General features: G+C 34.9%; 2 protein-coding genes across 2 annotated transcripts in view; one reads left to right on the top strand and one right to left on the bottom strand.

The window, feature by feature from the left end:
* The first annotated feature begins 8480 nt into the window (after positions 1 to 8480).
* On the top strand, positions 8481 to 9899 carry PMCH (pro-melanin concentrating hormone). The gene is made up of 3 exons (XM_008517643.2): positions 8481 to 8826; positions 9173 to 9371; positions 9657 to 9899. Exons 1-3 carry the CDS (start codon positions 8578 to 8580, stop codon positions 9704 to 9706), a joined length of 498 nt encoding a protein of 165 aa, XP_008515865.1. The 5' UTR covers positions 8481 to 8577; the 3' UTR covers positions 9707 to 9899.
* PARPBP (PARP1 binding protein) overlaps positions 8828 to 21305 on the bottom strand; it is a 63905-nt gene continuing 51427 nt past the window's right edge. Inside the window, exons 10-11 of the mRNA XM_008517644.2 lie at positions 10897 to 11032; positions 8828 to 10408 (exon numbers count right to left, since the gene is read on the bottom strand). Of these exons, the coding sequence (XP_008515866.2) occupies positions 10071 to 10408; positions 10897 to 11032 (474 nt within the window). The 3' untranslated portion in view covers positions 8828 to 10070. The remainder of the gene's footprint in view (positions 10409 to 10896; positions 11033 to 21305) is intronic.

Here is a 21305-nt window from a genome sequence, read left to right as displayed (position 1 = left end):
TACAATACAACAATCCTTTTTGGTAACCCAACGTTGAAAGCTATCTTCAGATTATTTTGGAAACATGCTATCAGATGCCTCTGAAATTGCTAAGAATCAAAACAATATCCAAGAATCATCTTTGCAAGGCAACTGAAAAGTCTGGCCACAAATATAGTCTCAAGCATGTTCATGTAACTCTTGATTTGTGGCATTAAGGTTTTAAGGCAAGATATATTCTCAAGATATTAGTCTAAGCTCTAAAAACTGGTGATATATAGAGAACAAGCTATTCATTTGGCTCTTTAAATAATTTTATTAATTTTGCTTATATGACAATGATAGCAACATATCATACAAGAATGAGACTCAAGGAAACAGCCAGTCCACTTCCTAGACAGAGATGAATTCAAATCTTTATACAATTAACTAAAAATAGAAAATCTGTAAGGCAGGCCCATAATTCAAATATATATTGTAGCAATATGAATATTTAAATCAATTAACCCACATTTAGCAGCTGCAATGTTCCTACTCATCTGGTCTCATACTAACTGGACTAATTCCAGTAAAGCATCATCAACTCTCCCCATCTCCCATCCACCATCCCACAAATCCACTGCAACAAGCACGGTGAGAAGATACCCTCCCCACCCGCAATGTTGGAGCCAAAGTGAAGAGCTTTATGGCCTCCACAACTCTCAGCTGGGCCCCAAATCCGTGAAGAATCTCTAAGCACTCCCTACAAGCCCGGGTGCTGGAAGGAGTGGAGGTGGGGGAGTAGTGGCAGTTCACTATGAAGAGGCAAGAGGTAACTTTCTAGGGTGATGGCAATGTCTTATCTTGAAAGGAGTTTGGGTTACAAAAGTGTACGCATTTGTCAAAACTCAGCAAATGTACACTTATTTGTACATTTCATTTTTTTGGTAAATTTTACCTTAAAAGAAAAAATTGTAAACAAATATTAAATTCTAGTTAACGATATGCAAGTTGAAGTATTTAGTGGAAAGTGTACTGATATATGTAATATATTTCGAAACATTAAAATAATAAGATGATTAATGGAGGGATAGAAAGATGGATAGATACTAACAAGTGTAATAAAATATTAATGGTAGAATCGAGTGGAGGTATATGGGTTTTTCACTGTACAAATTTGACAAGAAATTTTATGTTTTCTCATATCTTTTGCTAATATAAGTGAGCAATCTTGGCTTTCTGTTGTTAGTGCCAGAGTCGATTCCGACTCCTACCGACCCTGTGTACTGCAGAGCGGAACCTTGCATGGTCTTTTTGCGCCATCCTCTCACCCTCTGGCAATATATCAGACAGCGCTCCCACTGTCATTCATAGTTTTCAAAGCTAATTTTTCTGGAAGTGGGTGACCAGGTCCTTCTTCCTAGTCTGTCTTAGTCTGGAAGCTCCCTTGAAACCTGTCCACCATAGATGACCCAGCTGGTATTTGAAATACCAGTGGCATAGCTTTCATAAATACTTCTTTTTTTTTCCTTTTTCTCCCCAAAGCCCTCCGGTACATAGTTGTATATTCTTTTGCTGTGGGTCCTTCTAGTTGTTGCATGTGGGACGCCGCCCTCAGCATGGTTTGATGAGCAGAGCCATGTCCGCACCCAGGATTCGAACCAACGAAACACTGGGCCGCCTGCAGCGGAGCGTGTGAACTTAACCACTCGGCCAGGGCGCGAGCACCAGTGGCATAGCTTTTAGCATCACAGCAACACGCAGATGCCACAGTATGACAACTGGCAGACAGGTGGTGTGGTTCCCTGACCAGACACAAACCAGGGTCACAGGGGTGAGAGTGTTGAATCTTAACCACCAGATCACCAGGGCTGGCAAGATTTCGGCTAATCTTGGCTTTTAGATTCATAAAATTAGCCATTAAGCAATTCAGGGTTCTCAGTAAAACAATGACCAATCCCTATTTGATTTACTGGCATTACATGGCAAAGATCTGTTAATTTGAGGACAGAAAATTTCAATAAAGTGATTTACAAATATATGGTGTTAGCAGTAGTGCTTCAGAAAATGAAGATCACGTTTGACATAAACCTTTTCCCCTTCCAAGGTTTTCTGAACCACCCAAGCCCATCTGGCAATAGTTTTTCTTCTTCAAAGTTCCTTTCTACCAGTTGGGGACTTACTTTTCAGCATCAATGGAAAAGAAATCAACTATGCTCCATTGCACATCAGAGTAACCAATGTTTAAAAAAACAAAGTTATCATTTAAAAAAACTGGAAACTATCTTCATAATTAAATGCTTATGGGAAAACCTCATAATGTTCAGAGGCTATGACAATTTAAGCAAAGTAAAGGAAAACATTAACTAACTTTTCTAAACTGTCAAAATGGTTTGGATTTGGTCCCAATTTTGGGTGAAGATCAGCCAAACTAATTCATCCAGTGGAAATTTTTAAAAGATACATAATTATTAATATTTATTACACTTCCAGAACAGCAGCTAAGAAAAAAGGTTACAATTAACAAGGATTTTTTTGTATATTAAACAGCCACCTCCAAAGCAGGTTCAAACCCTGGGAAACAAACCAGGGCACAACTAACAAGGTTAAAAAGATAAGGAAGCCCTAAGAGCAAAGAAACCCAAGGATTTCAGAGTCTTTTACCTATAAAGACACCCTCAGAAAATAATCTAATAAGATTTAAGTAGTCCCCAAGAGATTCAGCAGCTAGCTATGCCTCTGATAAAATATACTGAAAGAAATCAGAATATTAGACAATACCATTTAAGAATTTGAAATACACATCCCACAACTAGAAGGACCTGCAACTAAGATATACAACTGTGTACAGGGGGGGTTTGGGGAGATAAAGCAGGAAAAAAAAAAAAAGAATTTGAAATACAGCCCTGTAACACAAGAGTTAAAAGGAAATAATTTAATATACAATACATATTTTGTGCAAATGGATTCAAACTCCCTTGAGGAGAGAACTTTCCACTAAAGAATGGATTGAGACATCCATTTCCAGCAATATGGCAGACTACTGTGTAGAGAACACCTCTCAGTAAAAAACACCTTAAAATGTTAGATGAAAATATCTTTATAAAGTATGGCTGGGGTGGTGGCAAAATAAGAGAAACCACCGGAGGCCAGAAAAGAGAAAGTGCAACATTCCACAGGGGTTAACAAGGATTAGAGCCAGCACTTGGTCTGAGAGATTCTGTGAATTCCTGGTGGCCTAGCACCTGGTTTTAATGGCTACATGTGCTGGGACAGAAGACAAAGCATACGACCCATGTAAAATAAGAGATCAGATCAGGAACTCCCCCGTAAAGCCGGAAACCCCAGTAAGGAAGTAAATGAGAGAAAAATCCAGCTAGCAGAAGGAAATGTGCCTGTGTTGGGAATGGCTTTGGGAAGAAGAAGGGAGGAAAAGAAAATATTATATATTGTCCTGAGAATTCCTAACGACAAAGGCGTACTCACTTAGCTTGGTATTTGCACTGACTCTGTGGCCTGAAAAACCTCAAGCCAAAATTTTAGTTTTAAGTGGCCCTGGATTGGTAGTGCTCCAGGTGCCTGGCAGAAGCAAACACAGGAATTTCAAGAATTCCTTTGGACACAGTTCAATGAATATACACACAAAAGAAAAATTCACTAAACACATGAAGAAGACACCATGGGCTATGATCAGCAAAAATAACAAACTGTAGGATCAGACAGGCAAAGACAGCAGATATAGGAGTAATTAGATACAAATAAAAATAAATACTGGGGCCTTCCTAGTGGTGCAGCAGTTAAGTTTGTGTGTTCCACTTTGGTGGCCCTGGTTTCACCAGTTCAGATCCCAGGCACAGACCTACATACCATTTATGAAGCCATGCTGTGGCAGGCGTCCCACATATAAAATAGAGGAAGGTGGACATGGATGTTGGCTCAGGGCCAATCTTCCTCAGCAAAAAGAAAAAAGAGGAGGCTTGGCAGTAGATGTTAGCTCAGAGCTAATCTTTCTAAAAAAAAAAAAAAAGAATGTTTAATAGATTTAAAACAATAAAAGAAGAGACTGAAAATGTGCTGAATAAAAAATAGAAAACCATAAGTGACAAGGCAGACCTGTAAGAAATTAAAATAAAATCTTGATACATAGGTTAAACAGTAGATTAGATACAAATGAATGTGCATCAGTGAACTGGACTATAACTCTGAAGAAATTATTTAAAATGCAGCACAAAGAGAGAAAGAGAAAATAGGAAGGAGAGGTTATAAGATATGGAGGATAGTGAGCAGGCAGGCCCCATATATATATCTATTGGGAATTCCAGAAGGAGAAATAGAAAAAGAGGGCAGAGGCAATATTCAAAAAAATAACTAATGATTTCTCAGAATTCATGAGAGACACCAACCCCTAGATGCAAGAATCTAAGCCAGCATAAATTAAAAGAAATCCATACCTAGACACATCATGTGAAACTGCAGAATATCAAAGCCAAAGAGAAGATTTTAAAAGAAGTCAGATAGAATAGAGATTACCTATAAAGGAATCATGATTAAAATCGACAGCTGAATTCTCAGCAATAACAATGAAAACCAGAAGAAATTAACTAATAATAAAGCAGTAAGAGAAAACAATTGTCAACTGAATAAGTATATAGTCACTGAAACTACTTTTCAAAAACAACAGCAAAATACATTTGATCAAAACAAAACAAAACAGTTCATTACTAACAGACCACCACTAAGTTAGCATCTAACTTAGTATACTTCACAAAGAAGAGAAATGGTTGTCAAAGCAGGATCCCAGATGTAAAAAGAAATGGTGAAAAAAAAATAGGAAAATTGTAGGTAAATCTAAACAAGATTAACTGTATAAAACAATAAAATAATCTCTAATTTGTTTGATTAAAAAAATCGAGATAGAATTTAAATCTTAGAAAAGAATAGCATATAAATTAGGAATAGTGGTGACTGGAGTAAATGATTCTAAGGTCTTCACATTATTTGGGAGGAGGGCAAAAATAGTGATTAAATTTAAACATAAATAACTGAAAATTATATTAAAATGTCTAGAGTACCTTTTAAAAGAATGAAAAATAGATTAAACTTAAACCAGAAGGCAAGGTGGGGGGCATATCAGAACAAATAAAAATCACAAAATAAGAGGGGCCAGTCTGGTGGCATAGTGGTTAAGTTCGTGCACTCCATTCCAGCAACCTGGGGGTCACCGGTTCAGATCCCAGGCATGGAACTACATAACACATATCAAGCCATGCTGTGGCAGGTGTCCCACATATACAATAGAGGAAGATGGGCATGGATGTTAGCTCAGGGCCAATCTTCCTCAGCAAAAAGAGGAAGATTGGTGGCAGATGTTAGCTCAGGGCTGATCTTCTTCAAAAAAAAAAAAATCACAAAATAAGACAGTAGTACTGAATTTCAGTAATTCAGTAAACAGAATAACTGTAAACGGACTAAACTCTCCAAGTAAAAGACAAAGATTATCAGACTAAAAATTCCAAATTCAGCTGTATTTACAAGAGACACATTTAATACATAAAGATACAGGAAAAGTGATAGTAATAGACACGTTATTAATGCTACAGAGGGTCATGATACACGGTTTGGTTTATGAGGAAGATGAAACAATTTCCATTTTGAATGTCCTAATAATATAAGCTTAAAATAAATAAGGCAAAATTGCAAACTACAAAAAGAATTAGATAAGCCCATTATCATAGTGAAAGACTTGCAAATCTCTCTCTCAGTAATTGATAATTCTTCCTGACAAAAAATCACTATGACGTACAAGATATGAACAACATATTAGCATGTTTCATCTTATGGACACATATAGAACCCTGCTCTCTACAATAGTGTATACATATTCAACAATAAACAGAACTTTTATGCAAAGTGAAGATATTATAGGCCATTAGGCAAGTTTCTATATGTTGAACCATATGAAATTGCTATTTGTATATCAAAAACAGTTGAAAATCATCAATTATGTATTATTCAATTTAATACAGACTTCAAAGACTGTAATTGATAGACTAAGATTTCTGACAACAACCCAATTTGGTTAGAACTCAGTGCTCTCTCCCTGAAAAATTTCAATTCTCATATATTTGGAATGTTAAAAATATCTCTTTAAGTAGTTAACAGGTCAAAGAAGAAATAATAATGAAAATTATAAAAACAGAATTAAATGTTGAATATTTTACCTATCAAAAGTATGGGACTTAGCAAAAGTCATATATGTAGGGAAATATATAGCCTTAAATGTTTACATTTTTTAAAAAGTCTAAATATAAATGAGCTATTCCTCTGATTTAAGAAGTTAGAAAAATAGCAAAATAAACCTAAAAAAATTAAGAAATAATAAAAGGCAGGAATTAATGAAATAGAAAAGAAACACAGTGAAGTGGTTGATTTAAGTGAATTGTTGTTGAATGTTATTGAATGCTTTCTTTGCATCTATTGTGATGATCATATATATATTGTATATTTTAGTTGTAGGTCCTTCTAGTTGTGGCATGAGGGACGCCGCCTCAACATGGCCTGATGAGCGGTGCCTTGTCCATGCCCAGGATCTGAACCAGCGAAACCCTGGGCTGCCAGAGCACAGCGTGCAAACTTAACCACTTGGCCACAGGGCTGGCCCTCAGAAAAGGTAAATTTTTTAAAGACACCATTTACAATAACTAGAAATAACTATTTTAATTATAAATAAATTATAAAGAATAATAATTCTTTCAACAAAAGATATACAAGACCTTATGAAGAAAACAATAAAATGTTAAAAAATATCTAGATAAATATGGAAAAGTACCAAGGTCAAGGATAAGAAAATAAATTATCTTAAAGGTCTCAATTCAATTTAAAGCTGATTTTAAGATTTACTTGGAAAAGAAATGGACAATAGCCAGGGAACTGCTGTAGAAGAAAAAAGGATGGGTGAGTACAGGGTTGGGAAACTTGACCTACCAGATATCAAAAATTATGCTAACGTTATAATAATTAAGACTGTAGATTTGGCAGTGGAATAGAGAGTTCAGAAAGAACCCACACATATATAGAAACCTAATATATTGCAGAGATGGCACTGCAGATTAACAGGGACAGGATGAGCTATGCAAGGAATGTGCAAGGACATTTGGTAAAAGCATAACTGCATCTCTATCTTACATCACACAAAAATTCCAGATGAATTAAGAACTTAAATGTGAACGTCAAAACATTTAAACTTTCGGAATTTATAGAAATATGTTAATAATCTCAGGATTGGGAAGGATTTCTAAATAAAATTTATTGAAAGCACTAAGCATCAAGAGAAAAAGAGAAATTTAAACATTAAAATTAAGTGGTTTGGTTCACCAGAAAAGAACATAAAGAGGCTAAAAGGACAAGTCACAAAGTAAGAAAACATATTTATAACACATAATATCGAAGAAAAAATTAATACGCAGGATATAGAAAGAAATCCCACGAATCAATAAGAAAAAGACAACCCAATATAAAAATGAACAAAGATTTTTTTTTAAAGGTATTTTACATAAGAGGAAAGATAAATGGCTCATAAACATATGAAGACACACACAGCCTCTTTAGTAATTAGAGAAATACAAATTAAAAGGACAATAGGATATGCAAGCGTTGGCTAGAACATGGAACTGTCATACCCCGCTGGTGAGAGCTTAATTGGTTACTACTATTCTGTAAACATTTTGGCATCAGTAGAGCCGAACATGCACATACTCCAAAGGCCCAGAAATTCCATAGCTAGGAATGCACCCTAGAAAAATTGGACATATTTTTCAGAAGACATATATAAGAATGCATTCTCTTACTTGGTGGGGTCAAAATGAGAAATAAACTCTGAAATGTTAAAAATTATACAACATAGTCATCCACAATTAATATTTATGGAGCAAATAAATACTCTCTTCATGAACTTCTCAATCGTTAATTCCTAAATTCATTTATAAATATCAGCAATATCCTTTTGTAAATGCAAAGGTAAAATACACCTGACAGGTCAATTTTAGATACAGAATTAACGACTTTTTGTTCACACTGACAGACATACAGTTTAATCACCAAACTACATCAAGCATTTATGAAAGAAAATCCTTTTTGGAGATTATTTCAATTTAATCAGGATTAAAAGTAAATAAAACTTTTATCCTTATCATCCTTGAATGAAATAACTTTAGTTTTAATATCTTAATCAAAAAATATACAGAAGGAAACAAACAATAAGAATATGGAGAACCTGATGTCCTGTGGTCTTCCTTAATAACAACCCATTTTCAAGAGACTATAATCTACTCAACAGAAAGCATTCTACCGAGGACCTTAATCAGATTCTGAGAAAATTCACACTCAAAATAAACAATATGCCACTAAAACCAAAACAATGTAGGTATTAACAGCTATACAAAAGGTTTGCCTCTGTCTGATGAGTCATGTCTAAAATGATGAAAGTTTAAGTCTTTGAAGTGCTTCTATTCAAACCGGAAAATATATAAAGGTAGGAATCATTTACGAAGCAGGCTGACTGAGAAATTTTTCTTCATTTTACACACACTTGTTTGACTCTATGCAAACATCAAACTAAGAATGGCAAAAATGAGTCTCTCCTCCTACATATTAATACTAACTTTTTCTCTGTTTTCTCAAGGCTTTTTCCTTTCAGCATCCAAGTCCATAAGAAATGTAGAAGACGACATGGTATTTAATACATTTAGGCTGGGAAAAGCCTTTCAGAAGGAAGATACTGTAGAAAGATCAGCTGCTGCTCCTGCCCTGGAACAATATAAAACTGATGAAAGCAGTTTCACGAATGAGGAGGAAAACAAAAATGCAAAGGTAAGTAGCAATGTGGCTTGTCCTTTATTTCAATGGAAATTTGAATGATTTTTATGAATCTTTTGAAAGTAAAGTCGATCCATTTATAAACAGAAGTATGTGCAAATAGTCACGGTATGCATTAGGACAACTGATGACATTTTATATATACTAGGTTGTTTTTCCATCCTGGACAACACCTCTTACCCAAAGGTTTTTTTCCCAAAAACCTTGTATGTAAGGTATTTTTAAAGAGTCAAAACAGTGCAGAGCATCTTTGAATTGATCAGTGAAAATACTATACAACGGTACTATACTTCCATTCTCAGTAAGACAGCTAAAACATGAATCAACTTTTTCTTTACAGAATGCAGGCTCCAAACATAATTTCTTAAATCATGGTCTGCCACTGAATCTGGCTATAAAACCCTATCTTGCACTAAAAGGATCTGTAGCTTTTCCCGCTGAGAATGGAGTTCAGAATACTGAGTCAACACAAGAAAAGAGAGAAATTGGGGATGAAGAAAACTCAGCTAAATTTCCTATAGGAAGGAGAGATTTTGACAGTGAGTAGTCTTTTTAAAATTCAATTCTTATATCTTCATACCATAAAATAGAACCCTGAATTCAACTGAATTTGGATCCAATCATAACAAAATCCAAATGAGACCATGGTTCAATTACTCTTGATATTGTGACCTTTGTCGAAGATATGGGATTAAAAAGCATTTAATTAGTTATTGTAAGTTTTATTTACTCAGAATTAACTATACTAGGCCCATTCTTTTATTTGTAATAAATTTTGTATGATAATAAGTCCTTTAAACAACTCAAACTTTCTTTTCCTCCAGTGCTCAGGTGCATGCTGGGAAGAGTCTACCGGCCTTGTTGGCAAGTCTGACACCTGTTGGTCCGCATCATCTTTTCAGAAGAAAACAAAAGCATTTAATTGCCTGTGCAGGAAAAGCCCTTAATGTTACTATGACTTGTATTATTTTAAATGTCTGTTTTAAAAGAAAGTATTATTAAGATATATCAGTAACCTAAATGATATGCTTCATCTGTGCATTAAACTTCGTGAATATTCTGCATAATTATGACTTCCCAGTATTTTTTAAACAATGGTTAACATACTAACCTTACATATACTCCAGAGCTAAATAATAAAACATCATAATTTACACGTTGATCTCTTAAAAAGTAAGTAGATGCCTCTGGCGAATGTTTTCATATATACATAAATCTAAAGTACATGAAAGACAAATTCATAGTCTAAAGAACTGAGTTAACTTTGTCTGGCCAGTAATCAATTTGTCCTTGGCAGTACACTTGCTTTTTGCTACCCTAGCTAATTTGCCATCCAATTTATTCTGCAAATCGTTTGATGTCTTAGGTATCTTAACATTTTTATGTCGAGGTGGTTCATTTCCATTATCACAGAGAATAGTTTCATCGTCCAAATCCATCTGTTTCCTTTTTGAGCCTTTATTTCCTGTCTGACTATCTGATTTTCTTGCTACTTTTTCATATTTACTTCTGTCCAGATGAACATTTCCAGAACTTGTTTCAATTGTTGCTCTTCCAACAGATGAATTTACACCTTCTGCTTTGCAAGATAAAAAGAGGAAAGGAATTACACAATATTTAGTATTGCTATACGTGAGAATTTTACAATAAGCTTTAAAAACAGCTAAAGAACATTCAAAAATTTATGATCTGCAATCAAATAATGCTATAAATTACAGGATTAACAAATACAGCTATATTACTATCACTTTATTTTCCATTTTACCATATCACTTTCATCCCTACAAACAACAAATATTTGCTTTGTTTGAATGCATGACACTTAACCCTTAAATGCTACAAGTTATTTCCCATATACATTTAGTTAAATTAAATTGTGTTCTATTTCTATCCATAAATTTGTACTTAGATGTCACCTTTTAAACAAACCCAGATCTTTAAAAATATAAAACTTTACATTTCACATTTCATTCTTTGCAAAAAAGATCTAGTTTTACTTAAGTTAAAACCAGTTAGTATACTAGAATTAAATTGTCATTTAATTGCTCAAATAAAGACAATTACCTGAAAGATCATTATCCATGTGAAGAACACACAAAGGCTTTGATGTTGAATTAATATTATTCCATTTATCCTTGCTTATCATGCAGTCATCTTTATAAGTACAAGCAAACTGGGATCTAATTAAGGTTTGCTTCATCTGGTAACAGGAAGAAGGAGAAAAATACACAATTTATTCTTTATTTTGATTTATATTTTCATCTAGATAGAAATACTACAGTAATCAAGGTATCATAAAAATTTTTCTTAAAATTTCCATTATTCATTGGGAACTTTTAACCCTTGATGCTTCATACTCATTCATTGCTACAACTAGCATTTTTTTCTTTTCAATAATACCAGCTTTATGTGTATTTTTGATAATTTTTGTAACAGTTTAGAAAAATCAATTTCAGACTCTTCAGAGGCATTTGGTACATCTTCCTGTATCTGAGCTGCTATGGAGAGTGAGTTCTATTATAAATTTAATAATAATATACATGATATACATACTCCTAGAAAAATACAAGTTCTTCATCCTAAGGATTACAGAATACAACTCTTTTAGGGAAAAAAAGAGCATGCGGAATTCACGAAATTAGAGAAACTGAGGTAGGGAGAAACGTTAAGATGAAAAAGAAATAAGAAGGGTGACAGAAAATAGGAAACTAAGAAAGAAACTGAAAGATATAACAAAATGGTGACTGGAAGACATTATTTCTTGATTAAAAATTTAAATATAGAGGAAGATAAGAAAGATGATTCAAATATATCATTCTAGGAAGATTTGACCAAGTGATTTAGTGGTCAAATATTAAAAATATACTCTTTCATTTATCTTCAAACATCATAAATAGGAGAAAGTTAAAAAACTAAATTTAATTCTTAACCCCTGAAAAAGATGCAAAGAAAGTACTTTTGAAAATGTATTCTGCAAACATAAAACCAGTGGCTGTTTTAGAGATTGACATTAATTTCAGAACAAGGTAATCTATACAGATAACACAAATTTCTACAATTACAGCTGATGTGTAATGCCACTCAGTTATAACGGAGAGATTTCTCCAAATAATTAGAAATCATCTCGAATCCTTTCAGAAACAGAAAAAAAGTTTACATTTCGAGATTTCAACAAATCAAAAGTATAACACTTCAAAGTATAACTACGTTATGCTGAACATTACTTACAGACACTTACTGATACAGTCCATGAAGTCTAAAACAGCACAACTTTATATTATATATTCAGCAGTCATACATAGTGTTATAAATTCAGAGAGACCACTGCATTAACCCATTCAGATGTATGCAAAGATAATGACAGTGAAATCCACTGACTATGGCTCAGAAGAAATTTGAATAGTATCTGGTCCAGCTCCTTCATAAGAGCATGTTCTCCCAGGATGACAAAATTTTATATCTTTCAGACTAACGGTGTCTATGAGAACACCAGTTCCCAGATCACTAAAAATTATGTTTAATTTGCTTGAAGAGTTAGACAATTGCACTTTGCTATCTTTCATTTAAGCACAAAAATACATAAAATTAAAAAAGGTGAAAATGTAAAGGATGAAAATTTTTTTTAAAGAAGTGAAATAGGGTAGACTATTGATAATGGATGGAACTACAATTCAATATCTTCATGAATCCACATGAATGCAACTACTATTATATAGTTTCTATCATGAGACGCCCTAAAATAGAACTGAAGGGTTTTTAGGTTTTTTTGCTGAGGAAGATTAGCCCTGATCTAACACCTGTGCCAGTCTTCCTCTACTTTATATGTGGGTTGCCACCACAGCATGGCTGACAAGTGGTGTAGGTCCATGCCTGGGATCCAAACCTGCAAACCTGGGCCGCTGAAGCAGAGCACACCGAACCCAACCACTATGCCATGGGGCCGGCCCTTTTGTTTTTTTTAACTGAAAGTTTTAACTAGCTCTTTCTGGACTTTACTAATTCCATAACTACAGAATTAAAGCAATTGATAAAGCTATTAAAATAAATTTTGTTAATAAAATAAACATTACATCATGTCATTACTATAGTAATGTTATCCAAAGATTTTTATTTCCATCTGCAAAACCAGTACTGTTAACATCTTTTTACACAATGTTTCTTCCATTTCACCAGGTATTGCTTATAGAGAATTATAAATTTATTGCTTATAAAGAGTTATAAAAAATGTGGTAAGAGTGTGAAGGCAAACAGATGCTAAGTGGCTGGCTGGGATCACTCTCATTGTATCTAGATAGTGATGACACCTACGGAAGGCTTGCAGGACTTTAAGGTCCCACCACAAAACCTCCATCAGCGCCACTCACAAAACACTCTAAATAAAAATAGAATAATTATATTATTTAGTACAGACAATTCAGTTTTCTCAATCTCATGTTTAGCATTAATAAACCTTTCTTTAGAAAGTTGTATTTTTACTAATTTTTAACATACATCTAAGTAAAAGTCTTTCTTTGCTATGTAAATATAGTCACACAGTAACTGCCAGAGCCTGCCTTACAACTAGATTTCCTCTCTTCAGGCCCCTGTAGAGAAACTCTCAAACCCTTAGTAACAGAAGGGCAATTTCAGAAAACCATACTTATAAAGCAATGAATTCTTAAAATACTGAGAATGGGTTCACACGTGAAAGGAAAATAGTTAACCACTTTATTTATCATGAAAAATACTATTTATAAACAAAATATAAGAGAGAACCACAATAATTCTATGTTAATCCTGGAATATTTATGTCCAAAAGAAATAACTGAGAGTAATTACATTAAGGGTACTTTTTGTTTTTATAAAAGATTACATATAGGATTTCTTTTCCCTGCCCTGTACAAAAATCTCTTTTTTATCCATTACCATTTAAGTTCCAACTATGTGATAGGTACACTAAAGAGATCACTATGATGGCTTCTACAATCACAAAGATATTCTACTTACAAAATTTGTCGTTGACACACAACTGGAAGGAATAAGAAATAAATTGGATAACAGAATCAAGACTGAAAAGATGTCAGAAGGCTAGAACCATAAGTACAAAATAATGAAATGAATGAGGATAAACAAGATCTTGTATTTAAGTTCAAAATATCAATTACAGATGTACAGGATGAGGAGAACCTGACTTAAAAACAACGTATGAGGGCTGGCCCCGTGGCCGAGTGGTTAAAGTTCCATGTGCTCCGCTTCGGTGACCCAGGTTTGCAAGTTTGGACCCCCGGCGCCAACCTACTCCACTCATCAGCCATGCTGTGGAGGCATCCTACATAAAAAAAAAAAAAATAGAGGAAGACTGGCACAGGTGCTAGCTCAGGACTAATCTTCCTCAAGCAAATAAAGAGGAAGATTGGCAATGAGTGTTAGCTCAGGGTGAATCTTCCTAACCAAAAAAATATCTATATATGGAAAAGACCTCGAGATTTCAATTGATCATGAACTTGACCGGAGTCAACAATGTGATGTCCAGTTAAGAAATGAGCCCAAAAACTCAATGATGTGATAGGAAAGCGAGCAGATTTTCAGTCAAAAGACTCACACTAATTAGTCTAATACTGGCCCTATCACTTATTAACTAGATGATGTTGGGTAAACCTCTGAACTTCTCACTTATACAAACATAAATGGGAATAATATTTATCTCACAAAATTGTCAGGATTAAATGAAGTTAAAAATATGAAAGGGCTACATAAACTTTAGAAATCTATATAGAGACTGCAGTTGTTAATGTAATAACATATACAAACCAGTATTTCTATAGAGTAAGAAATCTGATGAACTAGATTTCTCAGAACCAAGCCAACTCTAAAATGATTCTAGGAACGCAGCTCAAAAATGAACTTACAAACAGTGACTCCATTTTAGTTATTAAAACAATACAAGCTACATTGGCTTGTATTTATAACTTAAAAGAGATTGCTTTTCCTTTGTTCATAAAAGTTGAATTTTTCTGCACAGGATTAGTGGCTACATAGAATCGAGATTACTTCCCTTCCAAATCGCTCTGTGTATTTGATTTGGAATCACAAATAAGCAAAACAATTGCCTCTTGAAAGTGCTTTTGAAGTACTAAACAACGAAGAATAATGTCCAGATTCATACATGGCTGTTAAAATCATTTTACGTTCAAGTCACATTAGAGAAAAGGATTGAAAGTTTTCCTTTGTAGAGTGATTTCCCCCCTTTGGAAAGATTTCTATTCACAGTAAAATTGCAATGAACTTCAAACTTGCCAAGAATTGGAAAAGTCCTTTTGCCACAAGTTCTTTTTAAATTGAAATTATTAGTAGGTTCCCAGTTTGAGGAAAATAGTACTTCACATAGGAAAGCCTGACTCCACTTAAATTAAGACGAATGAGTCAAAATATGTATTGAAAAGTTGCAGACACTCTCAGAGTTAGCTGTATTAATAAGAAAATGAAAGTTCTAAGCCCACATTATACAGGTAAGCATTTCGTTTGAAAAAGGAAATTATTCTCAACATACCTATCAAATATGTAACTAAAAATATTCTAAATTTATCTTTTCATTCTTACATTATCACATTTTCAAAAGAACAGAAATTCACTACCCTTAATGACATATGAATTTGTAAATACGTCAAATAATCCATTTCTTCATCACTGAAACTCCACCCACTTTGCTAAATAGCAGAAAGATAATATTTTCGACCTAAGTAGTAGCACTATCTTTTTATGACTCCTCATTATAATTACTATGCCTTTTTTTCTCTTTGGAAACAGCATAAACTCTCAAGTCTTACACCTAAATACAAACCCTTGCTCTCTTACATACTAGCTGTATGGTTTGGAAAGTGATGTCTTCTAGAGCTGAGAAGGATCAAATGGGACGAAAGACATAAAATGTCTAGTATAACACTTGACACTTAATAGGTACTCAATAAATCCCAACTTCATTACTTCAGCCAAAACAAACTCAATTTTAGTTCAATCTAATATAAACATCCTATTTTCATTCTAATGAAAAATGCTGCTCATTCCCTTAAAGTCTTTGCTTAACGTCACCATCTCACAGAGACCTCTACTGATCATCCTATTTAAAACCAAGACACACAAAGGAACACACTCTCCTCATCCCCCTCCCCAGCTTTATTTCACTGCATTGCACTGACAACCTTCTAATATTCCATATAACTCACTTGTTCGTTTTGTTTATTGTCTGCCTCTCCCAACTAAAATGTAAGCTCCATGACAACTGGTGGCCTGCTCTGGCCCTCCTGTCGCCCTCCCCTCCCCATGATGAGGAGTCCACAGGGCCTCGGACTGCCCACTAGGAGACCATTACCCCCCATTTAGATCCTGATCCGAGTTCCTGGGACCCCAGAATTTCCTGCTCTAACTGCCCTAGGCACCGAGCTGGTGCTGGCCTCTTCCTCTAGGCTCAAGAGCTACCTGTTTATGGCAAAGGCGATCGGTAGCAGGGTGTGTACACTCTTGGTGGAGTGACTCTAAGAGTATGAAACAGAACCCAGGGTTTAAAGGAGTGCAAGAGTAGGGCAGGGGCTTGTATTTATATTCTTGTACTCCGGCCCCACAAATACTTGGGGAAGACTTGTCCATGAGGGTAAGGGTTTTTGTCTGTTTTGTTTGCTGATGTATCCCCAGTACTTAGGACAGAGCCTGGTATCCAAGAGGTATTTCATACATGTTTGTCAACTGAGTTAACTAAGTTAACAGACTACAATATAACAGACTACAATAGGCATATGCAAGCAGAAGGTATGAGGGAATGGAAACATGAGTAAGCAAAAGCTTGGAGGTAGAAAAAAACATACAGAATAGAGTCTACTCTTTAATAGAGACTAAGGAAATAACAAGATAAGAAATGAGAGAAGTAGACTGGCCAAGAATGCTAAATCACCCTAAGGACAAAAGCTTTGAGATACAAAAACAAGCACAGGGTAAACTTTACTCTGTTCAATAAAGTAATGAAACCACTTGGTACAGAAACAAGAGAAAAGTATACATGCAGAGAAAACCTAAATCACATTTAAGTACAGAGAACGATGCAGCTATAGTCCTTAAGCTCCATTATATCCACTGTTCCTTTCAAGTTCTTAAATATTCCACCTTTCTCAGGTTCTCATGCACATTTCCTTACAATAAGCCCAACAAAAAAATAACTGTTCCTTAAAACCACAAAAGCTACACTTTCCTTAACCTTGCCCCACAATATTTATTCACTTATTTTGTACAACTACCCAATACACAGCCTCTTTATACTAGTAAGGCAATCTAATACTTTCATCAGGTTCTTTGCTTAGCCTGAAATGCTCTCTTCCATTCTCTCTGCCTGTTTAAATCCTATTTATTCTAATCTCTCATGGACACAGCGCCATTTCCTCTATTCATTATGGGTCTCTAATTATTGCATTTGTGGGTATCTCTAATTCACTATAACTGTAACTGTTTAACATGCTAGCCATGTGTAGTTAATTAATGAAAATTAAAGTTCCAGTTCCTCAGCTGTAGTAGCTACATTTCAAGTGTTCAATAGCCATATGTGGCTAAGCACCTATAGTACCGGACAGCGCAAATACATTTCCACAGGAAGTTCTACTGGAGAGCACTGCTCTAGAACAAAGCTTTACAATCCATGTCCTGTGGCATATTCATGTGCTGCAAATGGATTCTCAAGGGACTTGGGGACATTTTTATTTTCTGGGTCCCTAATATTGGAATTCATATGCAACTTTACATTAGTAAAGGAAACTGTACTCTTCCCCATGTCTTTTAACTACTACCTGATGTGAAAGGACAAATTAAGCTTTGGAGAGAGTTACAATCATTATATCTTCAAATATTGTTTCTATCCTATTTTCTCCTCTCCTTCTGGGACTCTAATTAGGTATATGTTAGACTTTTTCTCTGTGTCATGCTCTTCTTTTTTGCTTTTTTTTCTTTATTCTCTGTTTGCCTTAGTTTGGAGATTTTTCTAATGACCTATCTTCAAGTCCACTTATGCTACCTAATGCTATGTCTGGTTTACAACTAAACTCATCTAATGAGTTCTTATTTTTCAGATAATGTTTTGACAGTTCTGGAATGCCCATTTGGTTCTGTTTTATAGATTTTAATTCTTTGTTGGAATTCCCTAATTTTTCATCTAGTTTGCCCATTTCTTGCTCTAATTACTTTTATATGTTGAAAATTTTTTAATTCCTCGTCAGCTAATTCTAATATCTCGATCATCTGAGTCTGCCTCTATTGTTAGTTTTTTCTCTTGATTAAAGGATAAATCTTCCTGCCTCTTTTCATGTCCAGTATATTTTATTTCGTGCTACATATCATGTATAAAAGAACTACCGAGGCTCCAGATGCAGAGACTTCTTCTACGAAGAGGGGTTTCCCTTGTCCCTGTTAGGCAGGCACAGTGAAGGGCTGATGACATCCACTGCGTCAGGGACTGAGTTGGGTCAAAGCTGGGTGGCAGTTCTCATAACTCATATTTGACTTCTGGTTCTTACCTCTTCCTCAAGAATGTCCCTCCCAGGCATTCAACCAAGAGCCTTGTGGATCTCTATCACCTCTCACCTGAAAGTCTAGTGATTCAGTCTGGCTTTCAGAGGTTTTTAGGTTGTGCTCCCATCTCACTTCATTTCCAAATGTGGCACATATCTTGAGGAGGAGACAGCCACGCGTTTGAGGCAGGTCCCACTCCGCAAGCAGAGCCTTGTATTATAGCTGTCTCAAGACCACAACTGATTTTACTCTACTGGACTAAGGCTCCTGAGACTCTCACTCAGCTCCAAAATTCAGCAAATGTGCACTAGGTGAAAATAACTGTGCATTCAGGGCTCCTGAAGTTACCAAATTGTTGCCAGCCCGTTGAGACACCCAAAATCTTTGTTGGTTCCTTGTTCTCTCAGTAGAGTTCCTTTACATGGGCCAACACCAATCCTCAGCTCATACCCAAAACTGGCAAATAATCCTAGGGAAGAAAACAGCTGATAACAGACTGCTCACCTCAGAAGAACTTTACCCTCTCCAGACTTCTAGTTTATTTAAACTGCTTTGCTTACATAGCTTTCCTATGTCTTTAAAATATATTTTCCCCAATTTACCTGCCCTTTATTTTGTTATTGTAGCAGAAATGGTATTCTGCCATGACCTACTATACCCTGGTTAGAAAAAAAGCCTCCAAGTCCGTGAGCGAGTTCTTGATTTGGTTCTCTCCTTATTTGAGAGCATTTGATTTTTTCCTCAGGTACATTTTGAAGCTTACATACTTTCTGTTATCCTTCATTTTTCTGTAGCCTGAGGAATAGTGGGGGCTGAAGAAGTGTTCAGCTGAGGAAATAGGCAGTTTGAAAAAGTTTCTGGGTTCCGCACTCTTTTCTAAGAGTTTACCATGCAGTAAAGGTACTGTAAGAAGGTTCAGTCCCTCTACTTAGGAACTGTATTTCAGTCATGTAGAAGGGGATAATTTGGGATCATTTCCCCAATTCACAAGAGCCTTCACTTGCAAAAGTGTGTAAGTCCCAGGATTCATTTTCCACATTTTAGCTACCTTAATATCCAGTTGCCACATCTACCATTTCTCTGACAAGAAAAGAAAACAAAAGAAGAACACACACACTTAGTTGGCTTCTCAGTTTGGGAAATATTAGTGATAATTCTCAAGATTTTGTCAGCTCACTAGTACAGTACCTGGGGTTTGGGCCAAGAGTAAGTCACTAAGTCATGCTGTGCCTCTTCACTACGAAATCTTCAGTTTCTTCCCTTGGCCATCGTTTTGAAGTTTATTCTATCTAATTACATTATTCTTTGTTGTTTGCTCTTGGTGAATATTTTTGCTAGTTTTTTGTATTTTGTAAGGGGAGGGAAATTCTATGAGTTGAACTCTGTCCACCATTTTAATTTGGATATACTCAGAGTTTTCTAATACCCTAAAGGTTAAACTGGATATCTAATTAAGAATTTTTAACAGCATGAGCATTAGACTTCCTGGCTGCTTACAAAGGCATCAAAGCTATAGCCAGTCCACTTTTTCACACTACCTAAGTCCCAATTTTCACTGTCTCCACTACTCCATGTTTTAAAGACCCAGTATTTTCCTGATCAGTTCACTTAGGCTGTTAAGTCAGTTAATGCTGATGATTATTCTGACATACATACAATATGGGGGAAAGCATTAGACTCAGAATAAGGAAAAGACCTGTAAATACGCATTTTCAGTTGTGCCTGATATACAAAATACAGCAAAACTAAGCTGGAAGACAGAAAACTAATTAATTTACAGGGACATAAGGAGGTAAGTGTCTCCTTGAAATATCTTTTAATAAAAAGGTATAATGGTACTTATACAAATTGCTTGGAAACTGGAGGTAAGAATGGGGAGAAAACATTCTCTAAAGGTTCTTATCAAAACCGTGAAGGTTCAGGAAGAATCTTCTCATTTCCTTTGCAAGGGAATTTCTTTGACCATCATAGACAAGTTTCCTAATAAGCTACAGTAGGAAATAAAACTTGAGGACTTAAAATGAGTATGTTAATGATCATTTCCCAATGTGGTTTCATAGAATTTTGTGATCAGAGGAGTATCTATTTCTTTTTATGAATGAGGAAAACTAAAATATAAGAAAAATTCATTTGCCCCATATAATAATGACATGAATTATTTCCCAATCAAGTGTCATCTATGACAGCAAGATTCTAAGTTCCCTAACATTTTTTACCTTTGAAGGGCTATTTCCAAAACAATATCAAGTGTAGATCATATATTCTTTCCGTGACTAAAAAAAGAATTGTATGCCAAAAGAGCAAAAGTAACAGGATAATAAAGTAATAAGCTGTTAAACTACTTTTCCACAGTTACTTAGTAGCAAATATTAGCAACATTTTTTGTTATTCTAACAAGTACTCTACCTGGTTGCATTTCAGCTGTATACTTGGCTAAACCAATTATTTTCACACTTAGCTTTTACAAAGAGTGCTATACTGTAAAATATAATCATAAACACCAATTCTTTCCTTTCTCTTTCGCCATTTAGTTTGAGAGCTATGTAGACTAAGACAGCTCCATTAGTAAGTAATGGAAGTAACGTAATTATAATCTCATTAGTATTTAACCATGGCTTTGCACACTGGAATAAAATATTTCATGGTAGTTATGAGATCTTAGATAAGACGCTTTCTCAGGATTATCTCTCCTCTACTTCCCAAAACTTTCTAAATTTGTCTACACATTTAATAGTAATTAGTTGACTCTTATCAATTTCTAAAAACAAACCTTTTCACTCTTCAGATAGATATTTTTCATTTTGATTTACTTAGTTCTAATAAAATACCCCAATGGTCTTTAAATAAAAATACTAGTTTGTCAGTATCCATAGCAGGAAAAAAAATTAAAGAATTTTACATGTTACATTTCTGTTTCTAATCAAGTCCAAAGGATAGATTTTCTTTTT

This window comes from Equus przewalskii, chromosome 29 (genome assembly GCF_037783145.1).
Source record: "Equus przewalskii isolate Varuska chromosome 29, EquPr2, whole genome shotgun sequence".
Lineage (NCBI taxonomy): Eukaryota > Metazoa > Chordata > Mammalia > Perissodactyla > Equidae > Equus > Equus przewalskii.
Note: the sequence above shows the minus strand (reverse complement) of the source record. Positions and strands in the feature narration are given on the sequence as shown.

What these genes read in the sequence shown, in the direction of transcription:
- PMCH (XM_008517643.2), top strand. Translation starts at nt 8,578, where the DNA reads ATGGCAAAAATGAGTCTCTCCTCCTACATATTAATACTAACTTTTTCT. An exon ending in AGGAAAACAAAAATGCAAAG is followed by an intron (nt 8,827 to 9,172) that starts GTAAGTAGCAAT and finishes TTTTCTTTACAG; the next exon opens with AATGCAGGCTCCAAACATAA. An exon ending in AGGAAGGAGAGATTTTGACA is followed by an intron (nt 9,372 to 9,656) that starts GTGAGTAGTCTT and finishes CTTTTCCTCCAG; the next exon opens with TGCTCAGGTGCATGCTGGGA.